This window comes from Ictalurus punctatus, chromosome 20, assembly GCF_001660625.3.
Source record: "Ictalurus punctatus breed USDA103 chromosome 20, Coco_2.0, whole genome shotgun sequence".
NCBI lineage: Eukaryota > Metazoa > Chordata > Actinopteri > Siluriformes > Ictaluridae > Ictalurus > Ictalurus punctatus.
In genome coordinates this window covers 20,131,156-20,158,211 of record NC_030435.2, presented here as the reverse complement: position 1 = coordinate 20,158,211, position 27,056 = coordinate 20,131,156, and the positions used below count along the sequence as shown (strand labels likewise).

General features: G+C 40.2%; 1 protein-coding gene across 1 annotated transcript; it reads left to right on the top strand.

Annotated features, from left to right (window-relative positions):
• The first annotated feature begins 1,090 nt into the window (after nucleotides 1-1,090).
• LOC108280570 (homer protein homolog 3) lies at nucleotides 1,091-27,056 on the top strand. The gene is made up of 10 exons (XM_017495695.3): nucleotides 1,091-1,638; nucleotides 3,194-3,243; nucleotides 8,188-8,344; nucleotides 11,447-11,578; nucleotides 11,938-12,045; nucleotides 18,810-18,943; nucleotides 20,335-20,491; nucleotides 24,056-24,163; nucleotides 24,294-24,374; nucleotides 25,219-27,056. Exons 2-10 carry the CDS (start codon nucleotides 3,221-3,223, stop codon nucleotides 25,402-25,404), a joined length of 1,086 nt encoding a protein of 361 aa, XP_017351184.1. The 5' UTR covers nucleotides 1,091-1,638; nucleotides 3,194-3,220; the 3' UTR covers nucleotides 25,405-27,056.

Below are 27,056 nucleotides of genomic sequence, written 5' to 3'. Positions count from 1 at the left end.
CATATTATTCACTAGATCTGTGCATAATAAGATGAAAGGCCTGCCTGGGGGTAGAGCGTGAGTACATCTGAAATATAATAAACCACTGAATCTTACATGTTTTTGTATTGTAATACACAATGACCTTACTGTAGGTATTTTAACCTTTATATCCTAACTATAACGGTCTTGCATTGTATATAAATAATGTATATATTTGGGCCTTTATTACATAGAGAATTAAAAAGGACCATTACATTTGTGTCCCAACCCCCATCAAATGCTTTGTTGTCACCCCCAATCCCCCCCCAAACACCAGTGTTCAGGATGTGGTTATGGACTTGATTAGAAGTAAACTTTAGAGACATTTGTATGTGAAAACCTTGGAAGATCAGCCGTTTCTCAGGTTTCTGAAACCAGACAGTTTGGCACCAACAGCCATAATAATCATGACTCGGATAAAGTGTCAGAGTTTCTGCATTCTGGTGTCTGATATGAGCATTAAGCTTTTGACCTGTAATCTGCAGGGCCGGATTATCCATATATGGTATTGGGCGAGTCCCCTAGGGCACCAGTCATTTGGGGAGGGGGGTCTGGGGGGATTGGGACACTATATGATTAAGATAACAACTCGACCTTTAAAATATTTGTCATATTTTCTATATATATTCTTTATTGGAGGAGATGCAAACAGACACAAAATTAACCGCCCCCCAGCTGAGTCCACAAAAAAAGTTCAGGTAAACCTATGGCTTTTATATCCATAGTATATTTCACTATTTTTACATGTAAAATGGGATTGGGGGGTTGGGGGACCTCAAGTGTGGTCACCCCAAGGCACCACACTAATCCGGGCCTGGTAATATCTGCATGATGTTTATGCACTTAGCCGCTGTCACATGACTGGCTAATTGTGTATTTGCATGGACGTACATTTGCATGGAGGTGTGTAGCATGTGTTCCTAAATTATGTGCAATTTGAGTGCATATTGAGAAGTTCGGGACTAGTATGAGATTTGGGACGCAGCCCGATAGTGCGTCCTGCTCTGGGCTCGCGCCCTCGCCGCTGTGGAACGTGCAGCAGGTGGCGCGCGCGGGCGCCTTTTAAAAGCCCAGCGAGTACGGAGGCAGCGCGTGACACCGGCACTGTGCCGCGGCGGCTCGGGCTCCGGCTCGCCTGTAAATCACGGAAACGGCGGCGGCGGCGGCGGCTGCGACGAAAACGCGCGACAAATCGACGCCCGCTTTAACGAGTTGCCAAGTGGCGCGCGTCGCGAGCGAGGAGTTTGACAGGCGAGAGGCGCGTGCACGCTGAGCAGAAAGCGGCCAGAGTTTTGCTGCTGTCCGCAAGGTTACCGAAGTGCAGCGAAAAACAAAGAAAGAAAGAAAGAAAGAAAGAAAGAAAGGAGGGGGACACAGGAAAGAAATTCCACGCAGGATGTTCAGTATCCCTCTGTCACGTGGTTTCCGTCGAGGTTTAACGGTTTTAGTTTAAAGTCTTGTTTGGAGCTGAATTCCCGGTAATTCCGGCTGCTAATTGGGACGCATCCGGACGGCGCGCGACTCCAGGGATACAGGACTCTCTGCGGTCTCTGCAGTTCCCTCACTGAAAAGAGGGCAATGAGAATTCCTGTCTTTTTGCATTGACAACGACATGGGGTGAGTGAAGTGTGTATTCAGGGTGTGTGTGTGTGTGTGTGTGTGTGTGTGTGTGTGTCTGAGGCAGGAGAAAAGCTGTATCTAGGCAGATGTGTTACAACTTCTTGTTGCTGTACACTCTCTCTCTCTCTCTCTCTCTCTCTCTCTCTCTCTCTCTCTCTCTCTGTGTGTGTGAGTGTGTGTGTGTGTGTGTGTTTGTGTAAAACACCTAAGACCTTAAGCATAAGGATGCACAATGTATCATTTATTAACATTAAGCCTGCATTGTATGCATGGCAGAAGCCTGCAATGGATGTATCTATACATTTTGTGTCGGTTTATTCAGCCAGTTTTATTCTAAACGTGTTTCATTCAGCACTGGCTGACACTTGTTGACTTTAAGTGTGCTCTTGCAATGCAAAATGCAAAAAAACCCAAAATGCAAAAAAAACCCAAAATGCAGTTGCAGTGTGGGCTTTCTATAAAGTGGGAATCGATAAAGAAATCATCATCGTCAAAATAATGCAAACTGCTCTTTAAGCACGTTGCCAGAAAAACTCCCTTCAATTGCAATTCAGATAACAATAAGCACTATAACTAGTCAGCAGTACAGAAATCCGGGTGTAGATTTAGATCCCTTGTGAGAGGAGACAGTGAGACGACACGAGGAAGAAACCTCGAGAGGAACCAGACTCGTGTAGAATCGTTGCTCTTCTACAACAGTATTCTATAAAGACAAACAGTACCGAGTGTGTTGAAAGGTTGAAAGGATGTTCGGAGTATTGGGATGAGCACACGACAGTGTTTGTGATTACAGCAACAGTTCTTAGGTACAAGTTTAGAGTATCCAGGTGAGAATATATATTGAATTACTGGATTCTGGATTAGCTTCATCTTTAGAGTATCCTTGTGGGACTTTTCACAGCAATGGTTTTGTTCATGTACATTTTTGTCACTTTGGTAAACTGTGGACCTTGGTCCAATAATGTACTTCTTATTTATTTATTTTTTAGTTTTTGTAAAGGTAAAATAGGCAAACCTGTGACACTACCACCTAATGACAAGTGTTGGTACCATATACTACCATTTTACTACTGTTTTTTTTTTTTTTTTTTAACTGTAATTGTAATATAGAATTTTTCACTTATTGTGATATCCTTGTCTGAGCCTATATGTTGCAGCCTAACAGCCTATTGAGGACAGGTTTGAGTATTGGCATTATGATAAGATGCACTTGGGGAACGTTTGTGACGTGTGACGTAGTTACTCTTTATTATGTATTAGTTACATTGTTGGACGCCCAAATGAGTAATTGTATTAAGGTCATATAGAAAGGATGGGGTTATAATTGAATAAATAGTCAGTAGGGACATTAGGTTATAAGTATGTATTATGTATGAAATGGCAGCTGTTGGTGCAAGGGCTCTTGACTGAGTTACACAACATGACCACATAAAGTGATAATCCTACTTTCCACAAATCAATTACGCTGCGTTTTCTAATTAATGTTTTAGAATTGTGTATCCGTGTGTGTTATAATGCTTTTATCGTTGCTCTTTTTTTCCTCCGATTGCAGAAAAAGGTTCTCATCTGTCCAGTAAGGATGTTTCCGTCCCACAGAGAAAGGTAAGCGGTGCCATACACATAATAAACATGTCACCAAGCCACCCCCTCACTCCCCCATCCACTCCTTATTCACTTCCCATCCAGCTCCTTACATTTCCCAGCAAGATTCAGGTTACGTTACCCCCCCCCCCCCCCCCCCCCCACACACACACTATTGAACTCTTGGCCCTGAAGCAAAGTGTGATCTATTTATAAAATATTCACAGGTATGCCATTTCCGCTTTGCATTTGGCCAAGTTTCATTTCTCAAATCTGTTTTTAACTGCGCCGTAGTGCTTAATTAAGCTCATCCGGAAGAAACGCAGGATGATTGGGGGGGAAACTTGCACCAAACCGAGCGGGCTCATCTTTCACAGAGCACCATGGAAAGGTCATGGGATTTGGTACGAAAAGCCAAGCAGTCACATTTGCCATCAGCGTAGAGCCTTCTGAAATGTCTGCCTCATGATTTGTATCAGCTCTAGTGTTTTACAGACTCGACCTGGGGGAGTTCATACAAGTTCAATGATGGTCTGGATAATAGCAAGAGAGCGTCAGGTTAATTAGATCAGGCTTTCTCGAAGATCTCAAGGTGAGAGGACGGCCTGCTTGGCCTCGTTTCTAACTGAACGGCGCCGCTCGTCCTTCAAATGACCTCGCGCCTTCAAACTCAGAGCCTCAGACAACCGCAAAGTTCATTCTAACAACAGCGAAACTTGGGAAGCCGTTTTGTTTTCGCGTCACCTGAATTGCTCGTTTAACATACTTTAGGTGGTTAACATGATTTATAGCCAGCTTGGAAGTGTAGCGATTAAATGGGAAATGTGCTGTAGGAATATTACAGTGGAGTGGCGCTGACATTTGAAATGTAGCTTGTACGCTGTAGCTGTACTTGCATACTAATGCTGATTTGCTTAGAGGATTGTATCTGTCACATGCATGATATATATTGTCAATATACGCCCCCCCAACACACACACACACACACACACACACACACACCCTCCTTCCTTATTCAGTGCTTCAGTCCAGCTTGTCTTTCTGTTTTCTAGCAGCTCTGAGCAGTGAGCAGCTGTAAGCAGTTTTATCAAGAGGCTGTTTGCTCAGTAACATTTGGCAGTAATTGCTTCATTAGGAATGTATATTATCTGGCAATAAATCAATGAAATTTGTAGGCAGTCAAAGAGTAAAACTTGTCTCTTAATGGCTACATCAACGACGCAAATACACATTAACATGTCAACACAGGATGCAGCACAGTGCTTAGAGAAAAGATCCATTTGCATTTTTTGTGTAGAAAGCATAGTTCCTTGACTGTGTACTTGTGGGTGAAAGTGCATATCTGTGTATTTATATTTTGTGTTGGTGCGTGTGCATCCTGTATTTTCTACACCGATTTCTGAGAAACACCAGAAACGGGTAACAACTCTAAAACTTCTACTGGTTGTCTCATTGACTTTAGGCCTTTCTCCACTGTATAAGGAACTAGAACCTTTGGAAACAGGAAGCTGGAACTGTCTGTTTTGTGGTACTGGCCTATGAACTAGAACTATTGCAGCTTAGGGACGGGCCAAGAAGCACTGTTTGTTGCTGATTAGATGTGAATCAGTCAAGCAGAATAAATCATTTAAGAATCATTTGATTTGTTGATGCTGTTCATGCCATTAGAAAGCAGTATTTAATTGTTGTTGGTTTTTTTTTAATCCTGCACAAATTTCTCAAAAAACATGCTGCTTGTCTAGTTTCGTTCATTAGTCTGTTGAAATGAAAATGATGTTTAGGTGATAGTGGTTCATTTTGTTACTGCAGAAGAAATATGTCTCTTAATCAACTAGTAGTAGTTTTGATGTAGCGGATATAATCCTGATTTTACACAAAAAAAGTTAATTCAAGCTTTATCTCCATGTTGTGCTGTAAAAGAAAAAGTGTAGGTGCGAGTGTCACACTCGTCTGCCCCCCTTGAGAGATGCTCCGGTTCCACCCGCGTTCCAACCCAGAGACATGGCTGAGGAAGGTTATCTCATCAGACTGGATCTGTAATCATGTCGTGTGTGCATGCATGTGTGTGTCAATGCCGGTGCTGGAATGCACTGTGCGATACGAGACACCAGCAAGGATTATGCAGAGATAAGTAAGAGAATTAGGTTGCCGCTGTCACCATGATCAGTGCAGGGTTTATTAAGTGAGTATGTCTTTGGGTGTCAGAGGTGGACAAATCTGTGGCACAGGCACCTAGGACAAGCAGATTTCGTGTTCGGGAAAGAAAATAAACTCTACTTCCCACTGAATTTTGCAAAACATTTAGTATGTGAGATTCATCAGCGGGGGGATACAGTGGTTAGCACATTTGAATCGCACTTCCTGGGTTTGGGGTTTGAATCCCACCTCCGCCCTGTGTGTGTGAGAATCTTGTATGATATCCCTATGCTTTGGGGTTTTCCTCCAAGTACTATTACTCCCTCCACCAGTCCAAAGACATGCTCTGTACGTTGAAAGCATTTCCAAATTGCCATAGCGTATGAATGTGTGCGCAGTTGTGTGATGGGTTGGCACCCAGTCTCTACTGCGACCGTGTGTAGGATTAGTGGCATGGAAAACGGATGGATGGATGGATGGATTCATCAGAGCGGTGCGATCTGTTTGACGGCAGAATGATATTTACTAGGCATGCAGCCATGTAACTCTCCTGCTAGCACGATACTCACAGTATGTCACATCAGGTTTAAACATGTAAAGAGAAATAAAGACGTTTTGACGTGCTTGGCTAGCTAACGATTTGTCCACACATGATCCGTTTTCTGTATGGTTTTGTGATACCGGGTTGTTAATACAGTGCACCCTAATTTGTGCAAGGAGCTTGCAGTTAGTCATTACAGCTATAAAAAAATAAGGTCAGCTTTATAAGCTGGAGCAGTCATCCATTACTTTTGTAAAATAAAATTTTTAAAAAAACCCGTTATCTGTTTTATGTCCAGAGCTAAGTATAGTGCGGACAATAGCTAAGTGTGATAAGGGTTTGTTCTAAAGCAAAAATTGGCTTTTTAATTTAGATTTTTTGCTACATTTCCAAAAATGTTTTTTTTTTCTTCCACTTATCCAGTAATGACAGTGTGGCAAAACATGCCTTCATCTAACGGAGATGTTGCTTTCTATTGAGTGAGTAAATTCAGTCAGAACCTCCAGCAAGGATTTGTAGGTGACTGCTGGATGGATTCAGTGCTCCGTTTACTACTGGGTTTCTCTATAGCAAACTCCTTTTCAAGCTCCCCTAGGAATACACAATAAGAATATTTTCTGGTGTTTTTAAATTACCACATATTGGTGGTCACTTTTCCATGATGACTCATCAGGCACTTAACCTCAGTGTGTTTTAATACTACTGTAGACCTTTTTATAATGTCAGATATCTGCCCTGTTGTAAAGTCCGATATATTGCATTTGAAAAATAATGACATTTTATTCTTTCTCTATGTCCAAACACATTCATGACTCATGCTCGGGTCCTTCAGTTAAGTATGTCTGAGTAAGTTTGAATTAGATTTGATGAGCACTTTATCATGGATGGTGGTTAGGAAACAAAATGTGTAGTGCATTCAGATGTTCATCTATTTAGTTTTTCCCATCAGAGGCAATGAGAGCAAATAGGTATTTCGTTGTTATCTAGTTCTTTGCATCATCTTTCCATATCAGTAGTTATATCGAATGCCCTGAAGACCTTTAGCCTAAAATCACAATTGCAAATCTTAAATATAGAGCTTATAAACTATACATTTTTGTCTTTTCTCTAGTTTGTATGAATGCTCAGGGCTGTCTGTCATATATCTGCGTCCATTTCTAAAGAGTTTATGAAGATAAATACCTATTAGGTATTTGTGACTTTGGAACACTTTGAAGAGTGATGCTAGATCCCATCTACTTTATCCTTTCCCATTTCTTATGTTCTATCAGGAGGGTAACACTTAGATCCCCGTAACTCAGTTGGGTTCCTGTCTTTTATTTCTGAAATACAGATTATAGTGACCTTACAATTCTTCTTCTGGCTGAGTTTAATCCCGCTCCCTGTTGACTTTGACTTTTGATGAGGTTTCAATCTTTCCTAGAGGAGCTAGCCAAAGCAGCGCTACTGCTCTGAGACCGTCAAATATTTACCCTGTAACCAGGAGACATCCACAACCCGGTCACATTGACAGGGATAGAAAGAGCAGAACTGACCTGGAGCAGGATTAGGAGCCTCTGAGTAATTGCATGCTATGCATTTGTTAGCGTGCCGTGTTGTTGAAGTATTTGTGTACTTCACATCGGGCTGTGGTTTTGCACTGGAAGTCAGAAATGTCTCTATAATGTCCCTGAGATCCACCAGCCCGGAAAAGGAAAATGGTTTTACTGTTGAGCTGAAAATACATAAAAGTAAATATTGCACTGCATTAAATTAGTTATATGACCGAGAGAGTTTTTCACATTCTGCTGTACAATCGTGATCACTGTGATACAACACTTTAAATACACAGGACACAAATTAGCGTTCCCTATGTCTTCCTTTTCGTATTTGAGATTCCAAGTAGCTATAGCTAAGCTATAAATCAAGCACAGGAAATGCTAAACTGGACAGAAAACCAAAGACCATTTTAAGCAGAACAAGGTCTTCACAGTGGGCCATTGATTGTGATGCATCTTATTCATTCATTACATTAATATTCATATTAATGGAAAACCGAATATGCATCAAAATCTTAAATGGAAGTCCTTCTGTACTGAGTATTGGGATGATCACTTAACCTTGTGCAAGCATGTTTAATTATGCATATAAATTATTGTGCTTAAGTGTTTAAGCATTATCCTGGTGTGTGTGTGTGTGTGTGTCTGGGGGTGGGTGTGTGGGTGAGTGGGTGTCAATTTGTCATTCACTTTCTTCAGTGATTATTCTTGTTCTGGTGTTCTGTCCAACATGTTTTGTTTCTCTCGTAGGGAGCAACCCATTTTCAGTACCCGAGCGCATGTGTTCCAGATCGATCCAGCTACTAAGCGCAACTGGATCCCAGCCAGCAAGCATGCAGTCACCGTCTCTTTCTTCTACGATGCTAATCGGCATGCCTACCGCATCATCAGTGTGGGAGGCACCAAGGTGAGCCAGCCGTCCCTTTTTTATTAATGTGGGGCCTGGTTCTCTGCCAGGTGTTTGTAAATGTATTTTTTTATTACATTGCCTTTGAATAGACTGGTGACGATTTTCAAGTAACATTTATATAAATTAGAAGTTACCTGAAATGATGGTGCCTCAATGTTACTCTAGTCCAGGATATTAGCCCCGCATGTGTGCGGAGCTGAAATTTGTGCTTTTAGAAACAAACAATTGTTTCTACAGTATTTTTTTTTTTTACAGCATCCCATCTGCTCCAGGACATGGGTGAAAATGATTGATTAAAGCATCTTTAAAGACTCAATCTTTAATGATTTCTGCACATTTTAGTGTACGTTTAGTCAGAGATATAAAAGAAGGTTTTTCTATCCAAAGCACTATCAGATTTCACCTTCAATAAAGGAGCAGAAAAGGCGCAGTTAGAGCTGAGGGATTTTGCTGGCCATTTGACCAGTGTGTATAATCAATGCCTGTTGATGGAGTGAATCTCCAGACTTCTCTGCTGGATGAGCAGCGTTCCAGGGAGGAGGATCCTGAGCGATGGAAGCGTTGATCAATGTGGAAAGGCACAGATCACCTATAGAATGCAGATTGTGCTTTTTGTGCAGTGTGGATGCTTCAAGTATCTAGTCGCATATTTTTTAGCAATGGAGAATGACTGGAGAGTGAATATTTGTTTAATAGGGACGTTTGTTTTGTATGATCTGTAAAGTGTACTCTCTGGGCTTGTTCTTTTGTTCATTCATCTTTAGTTGCTGCTTTATCCTGGTTAGGGTTGTGGTGGAGTCTATTCAGGGAACCCCAGGAACAAGGCAGGAAAACACCCTGGATATTATGCCTGCCATTCATGCACTCATTCACACCAAGGGGCATTTTTATCATACCTAATCTACCTACTGGCATGTTTTTGGGAGGTGGAAGGAACTCGGAAAACCCAGAGGAAACTTTCAGACCCAGGGGGGAACATGTGAAACTCCAGACAGACAGTATGAGTGAGGCAGCAGTGCGCCACCAGGACGCCCTGAGTGCATTCACCGAGATAAAAATATCCAGTTAAGCCCTGTTTCATGGTCAGAAATAGGTCATTTATGAAATGGTTAGAATGGAGACTGATATGAAGTTGCAGAATATAAAACATAACAGTCACCTGATATATTAGTACAGCATTGATGTCAAAATAAGGATAATATTACACAACAAATTGTGTATAATAAATACATTAGATGAACCTAAACATAGGCCCCAGTATTTAGTACATTTTATATACACACACACACACACACACACACACACATATATATATATATATATATATATATATATATATATATATATATATATATATATATATATATATATATATATATATATATATATATATATTCTAAAGATTTGTCAGTATTTACTAATCTGTGATTGGGTGCTGTGGGTGTGAAAATGAATTAAATACACCTAGTGGTTTTTTTTCCCCTCAACCCCACCCCTTAAAAGCTTTATCTGGTCATATAATGATGGCTTACTGAAGTATATTACAGCTCTGCACTCCCTACACTCTCAAACTGACCTACATTTCTTCATTTTAATTCCACCACGACCTCATATAAGTTCGTTTCCCTTTTTTTCTTTGTATCCTGCCAACCTGGTAATCTAGTCACAAGACCTTTTAGAAAAAGAGCTAGAGAGAGAAATAGGGAACTTAATACACTCTCTGATGCATGTTCGGTTAAAAGAAACTCTGTAGACGGCTTGTCCTTATCTACCGTGACGTGCGCAACCCTACCAAACATGTAAGGACGGTGTTTAATTACACATCAATGGGCTTGTTGATATCAAAGAGAAAGGATGATTACAGAATTGAATGCACAGTAATAACCCTGATAGGTTCAAAGCCATTTGGGTTCAGACTTTCGCATTTATGCTCTGAAAAGCAAGACCAGATTTCGCATTTGCAATGCCGTGCCGCTACTGAGTAGAAGCGAACACAAATAAACACAGCAGGCTACATCCTGCATGTAGATTGATGTGTTTCGTGTCCAACTTTGCGAGAGCAAGTCCCTGAAATGTCAACTGACTTATGGCTAACAGAAACTGTAACTTAGCAGCTATTTGAAAGTCATTCCATATATGTTGTAATGAATGACAAAAACATCATTTTCGCAACAAGCCCGTATTTTTGAAGGAGCAAAACCATCTGTCTGACTGTCAGAGTAGTGAAGTAGGACAGCAGGGAATCAGTTCTGTAAAAAGGGGATTGTAAATGAGTAGCAAATTGCAGCATTTTTATTTTTGCACAGTGAAGAGGAGGGAAAGGGCTAAGTAGATGGAATATGCATATCTGCTTGTCGTCTAGAAGATGTCCATATAAGCAGTGAGAGTCTATTGATATAACTATTTTATACACACACACACACACACACACACACACACACACACTTAAAACGCCGATAGACAGCTGCATTTGTGATTTCTATGTCCGTAATCTTCTGCTGGTTTCATGTCATGTTGTAACCTTTTTCGTTCAAAAAAGCTCCTCTTAACCTACCTTGTGTAAATTGTGCATTCATCTGATTCATTTACTGTTAGTTTGTGTACTAAACAGTTATTTTGTGGGGAACAAAATGGACGATCGAGAAAATATCTCACCTCGTTAGCCTTCATTACACCTGCGACTGTATTTCACACGTGCGTTCTCAATCCCTGCTGATGAATATCCCCGACAGTGGAGTTTCACACTGTGTAAGCACTGATCTACTGCATGAAACTACAGTCTGAGCTAGAAAGAAATCAGTCCCAGCCTTGTTTCTTCATACCATACTGCATGTTGTTCTTGCGATCGTTGGCGGTGCTGTTGCGCTTGGTTCCACGAAAATCCAGAATAATCTGCTTTAAGACATTTGTTGAGTATTAATTCCTGGAATGGATTATGACCTGATACTGAGTACATCTGATATACTTCCCAATCCAGTGTGCTTAACGTGTTTTTATACCATGAACGCAGGACATGACTCGGTCAGAGTGAGTGTACCGTAAGTATTTCATTAGAATCGGTTATCGGCCAAAACTCTGAGCCGCCCTCTGTCTCTGCAGGCTATCATCAACAGCACCATCACACACAACATGACATTCACTAAGACGTCCCAGAAGTTTGGCCAGTGGGCCGACAGCAGGGCTAACACCGTGTACGGCCTGGGCTTCGCCACAGAGCAGCAGCTTAACCAGGTAAATCTCACAGCAGCACACTTTAATGCTCAAGGTTTAAGGCCCAAGGTTCCTTTGGGAAATTATTTTATTCCTGGTCAGATGTAAAGTAAAGCACACTCTTTCAAACTAGGCTTTTATTGCACATTAAAACACAGCATGATTTAAATAATCATATGTAACAAAATGCGTCTAGTGCGGTATGTTTGCAGGCTCAAATTTGATTACTTGTAAATAACTTTTAAATTACCTGACAAGTTATTTGCTGAATAGCTGCAGGTGGAGGCTACAGATGGCATTTAGCATCACAAATTTGTCCAAAGCTACACTGTGTACGTTATTATGATGTAATTCACATTAGTATGGTATTTTTATTACAGTTTTGTGAGCGCTTTAAGGAGGTCAAGGAAGCGGCTCGGCTGGCTAGAGAGAAATCGCAAGACAAGATGGAGCTGGCTAACGTTGCCTTGAACATCGCAGCCCCACAGGTGCATTCTCACAAACACACACATAGTACACACACACACATGAATGGATTGCTAAAATCAAATCATGCTAAAGGGTCAACGCCATTGTAATCTCTGCCTCTTTATATTAAATGAGCATGGGGTCGTGATGGGCTGCCGAGTGTTTGGAGGTCATAATTCCTGATGATGCCACAGCCATTCATGGCTGGGAGTTCACGAGAGGGTAACTGGCTCTGCTCTGAGGTGGTGTATTCGCTGTCGATCAGAGAGACACAAGCCAGCTGATTTACATTTGTTTGCTCACGTATTCAGAATAGGACAGCTGACGCTCTCCTTCAAGCGTGTTCAGCATCACATGAGCCATAACAGGGAGTTGTCAGGATTCTGAAGACAATCCAATTCAATTAATCAAGACTTTTATTCAGCTTTGAATTATTTGTATTCTTACCACTGAAGTTGTAATCAACGTGAATTACATGCTAAAATTTAACAATCTGATTAGCAGTTTGCTAGAAGCATTATCTTAATCAGCAGACATTAAATAACCAATGATCTGTTCTTAACTAGTCCTTTACTCTACTTTGGGTTTCCTAAAGCAGTAGAGCTACTCTTATTTTGGAGGTACTGCAGTAGGCAGAGGGTTATTGAAACCCAGACCCTGGCATCAGCTGGGTCATTCATCTCACGGCGAAGAGAGAAGAGAAATAGGGCAGCGATTAAAATTAAACCAGGCAGTCTTGCGCCTTGGCTCGGAGTGTCTGTCTCCCACTGAATAAATCTGTTTTCAGGTCAAAAGCGTGATCAGAAGCAATTAAATAATCAGCGGGTTTTTCCACTACATGAATATCACCACTCCCACCCTTTAGTTCAGAGCCTAAGGGGCTTCCTGTGTGATTTATTTTATTCTTATCCATGATACCTTTTTAAAAAAATATATATATATTTATTTTTTTATTACATTGAATTTTTATTACATTGAATTACATTATTATGTACACTGATGTCTGTCTTACACGACTATTGCATAGTCGTGTAGTTGCTGGAACATTTAATTGCATCAAATGTTACATCTGTACAATATTCACATCTTGGGAAACTTAACCGTAACTGTCCTCTGTCCTTTTTCACAATGCTTTGCAACTGGATCTCTACAGTTCTCTCAGGTGAGTCACAGTATATCTTGGTAGAATAAATAGTGATCATTTGTAGAGCTCTTTCCTTGTTGTATTGCAGCACAGCTGGTCTGTGACGAGGTGTGAAACATTGCATGTGTCTCCCAGTGCATGTTTTCAAAGCAGTGAGTGCAGCATGCTTCGAAGACCGCACTAGTCACTCAAGACAAGCGTATAGACGGAATCTCACACACCAGTATTGTCATTCTTTCCTCTCAACAAACATGCACACAAGCAGCACTCTCATAGTTCAAGGCTTCTCATAGTTCACACTGCTCATTGAGCACGCACTTGTGTGTCACTCGTATGCAGAAAAATAGCCAAAACGAAATCTGTCAGATTTATTACTACTATGTTCACTGCTATCCCAGTAAACACCATTTTGAAGGAAAGTGCAGAAATATGATTCTTTATTGTTTGTTGTATGATGACTACAGTATTTAACCCGAATCCATCACAACCCGAGTCCAGACTGACGGTACATTCTTCTCCATTGCTACTACACACCTTCCCTATTAGTGTCTTTGTATTTACTGAATAATTTATAAAAGTTAGCAGGGGTTATATTGGAAGGGAGCACCTGTGAACAGCACCCTCTAAAAATATGGATCATGACAAGAATAATAATAATGACGGCGTAATACATTTGTTTTTACACTGCTTTATTGTTTCAAAGATAAGTCAAGGCCGTGCATATACATTTGATCTTTAAAGCTACATGTGTCCAATTTGTGTTCATTTGGAAGATTTTACTGCATGATGTATCTTTGGGAGAAACCACTCAGAAAACACATATTTTAATATCATTTTGCTGCCTAAAGGGCTATACAAGTAAAACTGAAAATTTGAGGTCCGGCCATCCGACTGTAGTTAGATAAAATGAAGCCCTTAGGACAGAACTATATATCAAACACTTTTTGCAATCACATTTATGTGATTCTGTTGAAAACTACATATACTGTAATAACATAAATTGAGCAGTTTCTGCATTTTTGGGACATGAAAAAAATATGTAAAGCACCCCACCCGCTAAATTCCAATTTAACCCCTGATAGATACTGAGTAATATGCTATAAGACGTATAGCTAAATGTTTACAGGGTTAATCCTAGAGAAAAGGAACATCACATAATTAATGAAAGGCCTGTTACACTGTTAACCCAAAACACTATAGTAAAAACAATGTAGTATTATGGTTAAATATGTACTAAGAATAAAGGGACATGTATGATTATAATGCAGGATTATAATCAACAGTGTGATGGTGTGATGTAGCCCGACACAAAGTGGAGTTACAGTTTCCACTCTGGAGCTGATTATGTAAGGAATAACACATGACCAATCATGCTGTTATATGAAAATAAGACATGTTGGGGGGGGGTGCTGTGGCAGGACGCACAGTGGAGTGCATTATTTCCATGCAACAGCGTGGTCTGGAGTGTTATTCCGCTTATACCATAGAGACTTGCCAAGGATTACAATTTACATTTACATTTACTAACAAACATAAATTACATTTATTAACAAGCAAAACATGCCACATTTTAATGGTTTATAGAAAGATTTAATGTTGTGGAATGTCCGTAAGATAAGTTAGTTCAAGTTATCGTTTATGTTATAGCTGCAATAAACAGTCATTCTCTTATCAGTCTCTGTCTCTCTCTCATCAGTCTGTCTCTCTCTCTCTCTCTCTCTCTCTCTCTCTCTCTCTCTCTCTCTGCCTCTCTCATCAGTCTCTCTCTATCTGTCTCTCTCTGTCTCTCATCAGTGTCTCTCTCTCTCTCTGTCTCTCTCTCATCAGTCTCTCTCTGACTGCGTTTACATGGACAGCAGTAATCTAATTATGGACCTTACTCTGAGTAAGATAATATTGTGATTAAGGTGATTACATGAGTCGCTATTAGAATACTCCTGTCATGTTCCCGTTTTACATGTTTTAGAACATAATTAGATTAACAGCCCGCGTCATTACGTCACCGCGCCACGCCGTCCGACGTCCCTCCAGAATTTCACGTATCAACATACAGTTGGTCTTCGTTATGGAACCGTATACAGTTTTGGGTGTTTTTATTTTATTTTTTTATGAAAGCTTTAAGTGCAGTTAATTATTTGTCATGCAGTACATGCTAATAGACAACTGCTTGAAGTCGTGGGCTGCGTCTCAAACCGTGTAGTTACCGTCTATATAGTAGCCGAGATACATGTATTTTTCCCCACTACAGGCCTATAGTAGGAAAGTATGCGATTTGGGACGCAGCCGAACTCTCTTGTTCACCATAAAACGTAAAACTGCCGTGTGTGATCGTGTCCTGTCGCAAAATGCGGTGAAAACTCTCACACGACGTTCATAATGTGATTAAGGTGTTTACATGTCTGTAATACACGTCCGTAATGCGACTAAAACAGGAATACTCCACCTGTCTTAATTAGATTATTGCTTACTTCGATTATGACCTTAATTAGATTAAGGTAAGTAAAAATTGCTGTTCACATGGTAGTTTCTTAATCAAAGTATGGTCTTAATCGGATTAAGAGTGGATTATTGTTGTCCATGTAAATGCAGCTACTGTCTCTCATCAGTCTCTCTCTCTCTCTCTCTCTCTCTCTCTCAATCTGTTATTTTACTGAGAAACCAGAAAGCATAAACTCCTCTGTCTTGACTATTACAAAGCACCGACTCCTCCCATAAATGTTAAATAAACATCTTCTTTTAAAAGAAAACACATCACCACATCAGCAATTTTATGTTTTACTTTGTTAATGACAGATCAATTTATTATTAGTCTTAGATTATATGGTGTGTCCACCATACAAGTCCCTGTGTATGAGCTGTTGCTATAGAAACCATAACGTATTAGAATGAGCTAACCTATGTCTGAGCCGTGCTATTACACTGTACGAAATAAAAACACACCTTCTGACCAATCAGATTTGAGCATTCTACCGTGCTGTGGTGTAAGTGAAGTGACAGCTTTGCCTCTGACTGATACAAAGCACTGACCCTGGAACATCCTTCCAAAGATGTTCAACAGAGGTCTCATACATTTTTCAGTCCATTTATGTGGAGTGTCCGCCATGCAAGACTTTGTGTAAGTTGTTACTGTAATACAATAATAACGTATTATCTTTACAAGTGCATTAAACCTGTGACTTCAACATATTGAGTTGAGAATATAAAGCTCAAGAATTCAACAACGCTGTAGTAAAAACCTACTTGGGTAAACTCCATAGTAAACTATTGTGGATTTATATGAGCGCTAGAGACACACCAGCAGTGCAGGAGCAGCACAGTTACCTGGGTCAAGAACTTCCGTCTGTCCTCTGTTCTGGTTTCCTTTATGTTCTGCTTCTGTGATGCAGTGCAGCTGTAACAGATATTTCTACTAAGAGCAGAATTGTGGCAGCAAAAAACAAGTGTTGCTTCATCACACTACACTACATTACAAGGGCTACAGTGACACTCACCTCTCTTATCTCTCTTCCTGTTGCATCCTTCCACACTGCTGCAGGGACGAGTAGCTCTTCATAACTAGGGAGACAGAATATGTTGTTTTGTCCTTTACTGTGTCCTTTATTGTCTTGTAGGAGGACTACTTCAGGTTTTTAACTAGTTAACCATCCCTGACAGGCATGATAATGATCTCCGCATAATTATTCTCATGACCTCTATTTTTTCTTTTCTTTTTTTTCTTCCAAAGTCCATTTCAATTTGAATTTGATCAGGAGTACTCCTCAATAAGACATGTTTCATTTGTTTGTTTGCCTTACTTAATATTTGATTAGATATTACATGTCTTTGAAAAACGAATGGAATGGCAATGTAATACTGATCCAATCATGCATTATTGCTAGTCGTTCGATTGTATTATTATAATTTTTTTTAATTGTTGTGACAACTGGAATAAAATTCAGTTTGTAATGGGATACTAAATTACCCAGCCTCAGAAGGAAAACACACTCACCGTCCACTTTATTAGGAAACACTGTACACCTGCAGATTCATGCAATTATATTTAAACAGCCAATCATGTGGAAGCAGCCTAAAATTATACAGAGACCGGTCATGAGCTTCAGATAATGCTCAAATTAAATATCAGAGTAGGGGAAACTCCCAGTGACACAGCGACTTTTACCGTGGCATGGGTGTTGGTGTCGGACAGGGTGGTTTAAGTATTTCAGAAACTGCTGATCTCCTACGATTTTCATGCAGAACAGTTTCTAGACCAGTGGTCACCAACCCTCTTCCTTGAGATCTACCTGCTTGCAGGTTTCATCTCCGAACAAAATCTAACACACCCGTTTTAATCGATCAAGAACTCCTTCAGGCAATGATTAGATGGTCATGTGGGCACGATTATGGTTGGAGCTACAGTCTTCAGGAAGGTAGATCTCCAGGACCAGCGTTGGTAACCATTGCTCTAGAGTTTACACAGAATGGTGCGAACACATTGTTGATGAGAGAGGGCAGAGGACGATGACCAGACTGGTTTGAGCTGATCGAAGTTAACTCAAATAAGCACTTTTTACAACCACAGTGAGCAGAAAGGCATCTCAGAATCCACAACATGTTGAACCTTGAGGTGGATGGTGAACAACTACAGATGATCGCATTGCGTTAAGAACAAAAGTCTGAGTCTATAGTGGGCACCAAAACTGGACAGCTACAAAACATCACCTGGTGTTTTTGCAGTCCTCAATAGTCAGACTGATGGCCAAGCTGGAGCCTATCTAAGGAACTTTGGGTGCGAGGCAGGGATCCATCCTGGATGTGACGCCAGTCCATCACAGGTCATCTCACACACACAGACTCATACACACATATGGGCGGTTTGCATAGACAATCCATAGACAGTAAACCTGAGCTGAGGATCAAACCATAATTTTAGATTTAGCATTATGTACAAATACAGGAACAAAATGGAGTCACAATCACTGAATTTTCTCTTCACAATACCTTTTGTTGTATCCAGACACATTATGTAAGTCTTTGTACAATAACTGTTCCATCTATTTTTATTTTATTTGACTAAATATCCCTTGAAGAGTAGATGCATTGTTCAATATCCCCCCCAGACAGCATTCATCTGCTCATGTTTCAGCATAGACCTATTCAATCCAGTACCTTATATCCCCTTTTGTTAAAGGCCTAGCCTGTGTAACTGAATTCTCTGTATTGTGTCGTGGCATTCATTAAATGACAAGAAAAGTTTAACTCTTCAGGTCCTCAACTTATAATTCAGTCATACATCTTAGATCATATTAAGGAATTATTCGCTAAGTGGAGTTAAACTAATAGGAAATGTGTGTAGTAAGCTATGTAGAGAGGAATGTAAGTCTGGACCAGTACACTCCTTACACTCCTGGGGATGTTATCCTGTTAGGATGTTAACCCCTTACACTCCTGGGAGTGTAAGGGGTTAACATCCTAACAGGATACGATCATTTTCAATCAATTGGGCTGTTATTCATGATGGCGTTACAGTGACAGGCAATCACTGTGGCAATCTGATGTGTGTCTGAGCTTAATATAAAGTGTAAAAAAAAAATAGAAAAGACGGTTGGAGCTCTAGAAACTTAACACTAACCTACGCGCATGCTGATCTATGTATTGCAGGATCTCTCAGACGAATTGCAGTCACCACCGGTGATGTGTGTAAATGGGCCGGATGATAAACTCTTCCGGAGCCAGAGCGCAGACATCACACTCTCATCAGAGAAAGAGCGTATCAAAAAGATGCTCTCTGAAGGGTAAGACCATTTTAGTCAGTGATCTGTGACCAAGCCCATTTTGTAACAGGTTGGTCACAGCCGATATCAATCAAGCATGTAGGAAAAACCGTTTAGAGCAAACTTGCATTTTTGTGCTCCGATGCAAGAGTAATATTAGTTCTCAAAATAACAGCAATTGCAGTGCACTCTGTTTTTGAGTTTTGGTAGCTACAGCGTCCGGCTTTGCTTTTTTGAAGGTACAATGCATTTATTATGTGTCTAGATTCCAAACAGTGCACTATCTACAAGATTAAAACCTGATTTAATAATCACTGACTGCTAATGCTGGAATAGACCGTGGTCACTAAGTACACCCCCCCCCATGAACTCTTACTGTTATCCATTCAGAACTATTCATAGTGTGAACCCGGGGAGGAGGGAAGAAGAACAGCCATTACAGTGTTGAGTCATACATAAGTGCTGAATCCAGTACATCTGTGACTGCACATGGACTCGCACGTTGAGCTTTTTTCTTTCTTTCTTTCTTTCTTTTTTTCTAATCCCGTTCCACTTGCCTTCCTTTTGTATGCCCGTTATTGGCCACTGGTGCTCTTTTCTAACAAGGGTTGCTATGGTGAGTCTTCGAACAGCCTCCTGCCCTTTCTCGGGTAATATATTGACAAAAAGAAGTCTTGTACAGGGGCTCCTGTATGATTGCTCATTCAGAGAGGCTGGTTTTATTCAGCCACAGATGTGACCATAAAGAAGGTACAATGCTTTTCATAGAGCATTTTCAAACTTTTTTTTTTGTGGTCCTGTTAGTGGCCTTTATCAGCTAAATCAGAGGTCTCGAACTGTTTTTGCAGTCAGGGAACTGTAAAATAAATTATTAAAGCCCTTTCATTCTTCAACTTTACATTAAGAAGCTGACATTATTCCTAGGCTGATGAGTTATTGATGTTTGGATTAAAATAATTATAGATAAGAACTTGATCATTCTTAATGAACTCCATAATAAATGGGTTGTGATTTCCACCCCCCTGGCTATGCTTTTAGGACTCCTGGTGGTCCCTGGCCCCTACTTTGAGAACCACTGATCTAAATGAATCAGGAATTGTGCAAGCTGAGATTTTTTGACTTAGCGATGACACTGTTTTAATTTGTTGAAAGTGCAAATAAGATTTATTAATACATTTTAATTAAATATTAATACATTTTACTGCTAGTATAGCCACTGAAAGCTCTTTTATAGTCCCTGGACTTAATTCATAGCTTGACAAATAGCACTGAAATCTAGTTCCAAGTCACTCCAACTCATCTCAAATATTTGCACTGGATCTTTTAACTAATTAAATTTGAATGTAAATTAAAATGAAACTGGCCCTGATCCATCACTGAAAGTGACACTGCTTCATGCATGCTCACCGCAGCTCTATCTGTGAGATAAACCTGGAGGCCGAGCTCTTCACCCTGCAGGACAGCAACGCAAAACTGGTGGCCGCGCTGCATGAAGCTAATGCCAATGTGGAGCAGTGGAAGAAGCAGCTGGCGGCCTATCAAGAGGAGACGGAGAGGCTGCGAGAACAGGTGAGACCCCCGTATTGAGGAATAAATGCAGTCGAATATTCGCTGTCTCTCTCTCTCTCTCTCACTCACTCACTCACTCACTCCAGTCTGGAAAAGAGAAACAGTGTGTTCTGGGTGAGTCATAAACATAAAGCTGCTTTTTCTTTGAGCTGGCTTCAACATGTACAGACAAAGAAACATGTCCAAACATACATGCGTGTTTTTTTTTGTAAATGGGAAAAGTCCCATTGACCTGATACACTTCCCAAGCAGTATTGACTCATACACCCATAAGTCTCATAACTGTTTGGAAGTTGCTTTCGACAACCCTTTCCTTCAAGACGTATCTTTTAATGCCTCACTACAGAGGAAGTGAATTCAGATCACCAGCTTAAGCCGAAATGATCCGTAATTTGTTTTTCTTAACATAATGAAGACTTCCTTCCACGTAGGTGATATTTCACTGAACATTAACACAGTGTTATGGCTTATTAGGAGTCTCATCGATTAAATCCCCAGTTGCATTATTAGCAGTTATGGAAGTGCTAGATGTGGAGGTTATCAAATAGCAAATGAGGTTACGGTGCACTCTTAATGTTCCTCTTAATATGAGTGATTTAGATTTATAATACAGAGTGGAGGGTAATTTGTCGGGAAACCAGTTGCTGTCCTAGAGTCTGAAACTGTCTTGTTTATTTTTAACCCGCTTTGGCTGACAGTTTAAAATGTAAAATGTATTTCTTCAACCAGTGAAGTTCCTGCCCCGCTTTGTTTGATTGCGTTAATTCGAGATCCAGTCGGATTTAAGCTACAGTTCCTGGCAGGGGGCTAATGGTATACCATTGAGCTTCTATGAAATTTAAGCCAGTCTAAGTGCCTACTGAACCTGCCCGTAATGTCATAAACTCTATAATGGCTCTATAGAGGTGGTCTCTAATGTTCATACCTCAGCCTCTGAGTCAGCAGAGGAAATAGACGTCCTAATGAATTCATTACGCACACGTTCTATAAGGGGCGCCAGCATTCAGACCGGACTTGTTTCATTACTATTTGGCTTCTATTGTAAAAGCGTGTTTCATCTGCCTGTGTAACTTTGTGTTAGTGTGAAGAACGTGGCTGTGTTTCTAGAAACCACTTCAACGGCATGTAATAGCTGCTGCGGATCGATTGTAAAAATGATCATCACTTATCACACTTTACATTATAGGCGTCTGCCTTAACTTTGCTCTCTCGTTATCTTTTGATAAGCACAAGGACAAGAGCGAGAAGGGTCTGGATGAGCAAGCATCTCTCTCTCGCATGCTCTCTCTCTCTCGCTTCTCTTGTATTTCTCTCTCACTCACTCACTCTCATATGAATCAGGCGGCCAGGTGGTTGAAAATGGTTCATGTCTCGTGGGACACAGAGAGAGTAGGGTTTGTAGGACAGCTATATCCTACTTTCAATGCCCTAGTTAGGAGAAATGAAAAATCACCAAGGGGAACTGTCAGCTCCTCATTTGGGGGATTTTTCTTTGCACATTACACAGTTAAAAATAAGCTAGCATCTCTTAAGACTCTCCAAATGGCGAAGACCTTTTACAAGTTCTCCTCTTAGTTTGTTTCTTTATTCTGTGTGCGTGTCGGTTCTGTTGACATAATGCAGAATAAAGGTGCTGATTTCCCAAGGGCAGGTCTGTGACAGCTATCAAGGACAAGAGAGATGGAGAGAGAGAGAAGAGATAGTATGGCGATAGCATACAGGGCCTAGTACAGGTTGACGGAATCCAGAATAGTTGGAGATTTCTTTTCTATACCTGGTTACTAATGGTAATATATGCCTAGATATTGATGAGAACTGTAAGTCTACGACGTTTGGCTAGCACATCAACAGCTAATTTCCAATCAGAAAATACATAATAAGTGGAACATGCATAAAATATACATACAGTATACAAAAAAATACACGTATTAAATTACCATATTACATTTTTTATTTTTGCATACATAAAATGGTAAATAAAACGACTGGAGAGGGTAAGGATATCCAAGTAGGGTGTCTTTAATAATGCAGATCAATCAATTTTCCTGATGATCCCTAGAAGCCATACTGTATTACTTCCATATAGTGGCAAAAGGGTGTAACATCACAGTTTTCACATTTTATTTTATTAATTTCATTTTATTCTCTTGCTCACTCGCTTTCAGTATCTGGGAAACTGTGGAATCCCAGGAATACTCGGTGCGAGCCTGGAATACAACTTGGATGGACGCCAATCCATTATAGGGCACCGTGCACACACATTGACATGCTCATGCATACCTAGTGGCAGTCTTATCTTAGTTTCATCTCAGCATGCCAGTAGGTGAATTGCCTGATATGGATATGGGGAGAACATGCACAGAAACTTCACACAGACAATCCCCAGGAACATTGGAGCTGTGCGTTGCAGTGCTACCTGTTGTTCCACCACACCGCCATAAATACTTTTATTTTAATTTTTATTTTATTCACCCACAGTTCTGTTTTCTCATCACTAATATTTAGCTCGGCTTATAAACAATGATCAATGTAAAATCCACCATCTCCAAGTTAGGCCAAATTTGTATTCACTATGCCCTTGTGCTCACTTCATAGGATATACTGTAGTGCAGCGGTGCTACAGAACATATACAGTATAATGCACTAGAGAATAACTGTCTAATAGTAACACTATTTGAGATTCAGCCACAGAAGAAGAATGACTACGTTAACAATAAGGTCTCGTAGTTCTCTGTTTCCACTAGGATGAAAGTATTGGCACCCTTGGCTTTGTTTGGGTCGCTTTCCACAATTGGAATAGTCTTGTTTCGAGACCTGTGACCTCTTTTAAAGAAATTGTTTTTATTTTTAGAAGATCATTTTGCTAAATTAGAGTAGTATTTTACCAATGATTGGTGGTTACATAACAAGTACTCCATTAGTCCACTACTTTTGCCCATCTCACATCAATAAAACGTCCAAGGAACACCTTTTCACAAGTACTGTTAAGCGATAGAAGACGGGCACACACACTCGACCGCGGTAGTTGTGAATTTGCATTCGTAACTGTACCATGCTATGTCACACTGTTTAGCGGGAAAGTACTATTGCGGCCCTCAAATATTTAGGAACAGAAGTTTCATGATGTATTTTGCATGAATACATTGTGTTTCTTGATAAAATCTGGTAGGAAAATGGAGAACAAGGAGAGCAGTGTTGTGCTAACTATAGTATCAATAAGCATGTGCTCTGCCCAAGGGGGCTAACACAGTTTCACACAGACTTCACGAGCTCATGATGTGTAAGAGAGTCAGCGTAATTCTCCACAGGAAGGTCACAGAGATTCAAGACACTTATCTTGAACTTACACTGACAGGTCACATGATTCTGATCCTGCGTCAATCCTGTAACTCAGTTCAGGTGCATTTTAAGAGTTTACTGAAAGTGGAACAATATTAAAAGTATTTAACTTGTGTAAAACAGACACTCTTATGCAGGGGTTCTTCTTTTTAAATGTCAGTAATAGGCTTACACACTATTAAACCTGAGTGAGTTACTGCTGCGTGTGTGTGTGTGTTTGCTTAGGTGGCAGATTTGGAGGCCCATGGAGGCCAGGGACCCAGCGACATGCTGAAGGATGAGCTCACACAGTCTCTGGAGGAACTGGAGGCTTTACTCAAGGCGAAAGATGAGGTAAAGGTTTAGAGCCCGACCGCTTTGTGGAGACTGTGCACAGTCTACACAGATGTTCTTCAATCAACCCAGTTATTGATAAAGTCCTTCATGCGAAGGAGAACCAACTCTGGAGTTCTGTGTGTTTCAGGAAATCCGTATTCTTCAGGCGAAGAAGTCCAATTTCCATGAGATGGAGCAGGAGAGAGAGGAAGCCATTCACAGATTACAGGTGCCAAAATAAAGAGCCTCACTGACACACCAGCCCCTGTGTGAGTCGCTACTCATAAAGCCACCTGGTCACGACCAGTGCTTTTCAAGAACCAAAACACTACAGCTAGTGTGTTGAAATGAATGAACAGCGATAAATAGCCCAATGAAAGTGTCGGTTCGTGCCAAGGTTATTATAGGTTTATCATTAATATGTCATTGCTTTTAGTATAATTCGTTTAGTTTATATCTGCACAGTTTTTTTTTGTTTGCTTTAACATTATGGTTAGTTTTATCAGTTAAAGCAATTTTCTTTTCAGATATAAAACTAAAAATATGATCATTTTTACTTTGACTGATCTGATTTCTTTTTTTTAATTAGCAGTCAATGACTGCTAAAAAATAAATAAATAAATAAATAAATACTGACTGATCCTTGTTGTTGAAACACACTTGCATAGAAGTCACTTACAGGTTATGGTGTACCACCTTACACCAGAAATGACATCAAATTTCTAAACTTGAATAGGATTTCCTGCAACGGTAAATAAGGAAGCAGTTTAGCAAAAAAACTAAACATAAAAATCCTGCAGACTGAATAAATAAACGTATTTATTTATTTTTTTTAAATTATGTACTACATGTAAAATGAAATGCAAATGAAATCAATATGCGTATATCAGGTTCTTTCAAACAGTCAGTGTGTTCGTGTCCTTCAGTGGAATTTAAAATGCGATGTTTAAATGCAGTTTTTCTCCCTTTTCACTTTAGGGGGTACCACCACTTCAAATGCTAGAACTTTTCTTGTGTGTAAAAAAGAGAAACATTTTAGAAACGTGTGTAACTCTGCATGTGATTGTATTCAGGAGCTGGAGATGCGTAACATGGATCTGGAGCGGCGGGTGCAGAGTGCTGAGCAGAGCCTGGCCTCTACGCTGGAGGATCGAGACCGCACAGAGAACGAGGTTCAGAGGGTCATCCAGATCCTCGACATCAAGCTCTTTGACCTCAATGACCTGCGACAGAGCCTCGTCAAACTGCTCGAGAAGTAGAGCAGTAGAGCAAGAGCGGTCTTCTGACTGAAAGAGCTAGAGCTGTGGTGACATAGAGGTAGAGAGATAGAGAGAAAGAGGCGGTCCCTGTGCTAGGCCCAAGCTCAGCGGCCTGGCTCTAAGAAACAGAACGACTGCCGTTCAAGAGGCGCCACGTCAGCACATAGTGTAGCTATGCTTTCGAATAGAGAATATCAAAGGCTAGTGATTACACGTACACAACGTTTTGTTCTGTAGTTTTCTTTGATGTTTCCTTTTGATTTTTCCAGTTAACAGTTTAGCAATAAATATCAGTTTAAGTCAGTATTCAGTTGATAACGATTTGGGGGTAAAGTATATTTTTGATACATCAGGTGACGCACGGCAGAACGTTTTCCTTTCAGTGGTGGAAAATAGAGTCAGAATAGAAGTAATATATTATGTTGCATTATATTATGTCCTAGATATAAACATACTATAACCGGTACTATGGCACTGGTACTTAATGGCACAGACAAAATACAGAAAAGAAATAAAGCAAAAGTTGGAGCTTACAGTGCGCATGAAACAACTTATAATACTATTCAAATTTTGAAACACTTATATGAAAGCAAAATTTTAAGATTAATTTTGAGAAATGGTAAGTGAATGTAACCTGCGTATGCAGTTTCTTTGCCGAGGGACATGTGTATACCAAAGACCAGCAGAAACATCACTGTTCTCTGAGGACTGTACTGCTCCGTTTGATTAATTCACTGGTAGAATATTCTGGTCTGTATTTAATCTAGCAGTAATATTCATAAGTAATATGGGATGCAAGAAAGAAAGAAAAGTAGTTGCTCTGTTTGAAATGTACAAATATAGTTAAGATGCACTGTAGGCAATGCACAATCTATTCTAATAGGTCCATGTAGGTTACGATATTTGTAGGTAAGTATTCATAAAGTACAAGTTAAGGCTATTTTTCCTGCATTTAGGAATGCCAGCTTGTGGCTTGGGTGGAACTTGTACCGTACTTTTCTAGTTAGATTATAGGGCTTCTAAGCATTGTACAACTTTGATGTCACAGGCCATGTCTAAGGCTGCATGGTTGCGTATCAGTCGTTGCTTCAGGAAACTCGCTGCTTTTGAGTATTTGTAAATGGGACCCGTGGATGATGAGGAAATGACACTTGAATGTGATATTTTTTTTCCCCCCATGAAGGCTACGTATTCAAGAGCAAGTCTAAATGTCAGAGGAAATAAATGCAGGTTTTAAATGCTTATAAAATCAAGCTGCCCTGCAATTAAGAGCACATAATCTGTAGTATCTTCCTCTTAAGGGATCATTTTAAGCTACAGATCACCTCCTTTATTTTAAATCATTGAGGTGACTGATGTCCTGTACATGAACAGTCTTACATTGGGAAAGGAGTGAATTGAACAAATGAACATTTCCAGGATCATCATCAATTTTCATGTTTTGGCCTGCGATTCATAAGGCAAGTTGTTTTATTGCAACCTTTACCTTAAACTGTGCACTAAAATACAAAGTATTAAGCTAGAGACTGGTGTATATACACAAAATGTAGGCCACCTGGCCTTGAGTATTATTTGTCATCATCTCAGAAGTCTCATTTTCTGTGCTGAAATTGCACACAGTCCCCATTAATAAAAAAGAAACCATGATGCCA

What these genes read in the sequence shown, in the direction of transcription:
- LOC108280570 (XM_017495695.3), top strand. Translation starts at nt 3,221, where the DNA reads ATGTTTCCGTCCCACAGAGAAAG. An exon ending in TGAACATCGCAGCCCCACAG is followed by an intron (nt 12,046 to 18,809) that starts GTGCATTCTCAC and finishes TATGTATTGCAG; the next exon opens with GATCTCTCAGACGAATTGCA. An exon ending in CGGAGAGGCTGCGAGAACAG is followed by an intron (nt 20,492 to 24,055) that starts GTGAGACCCCCG and finishes GTGTTTGCTTAG; the next exon opens with GTGGCAGATTTGGAGGCCCA.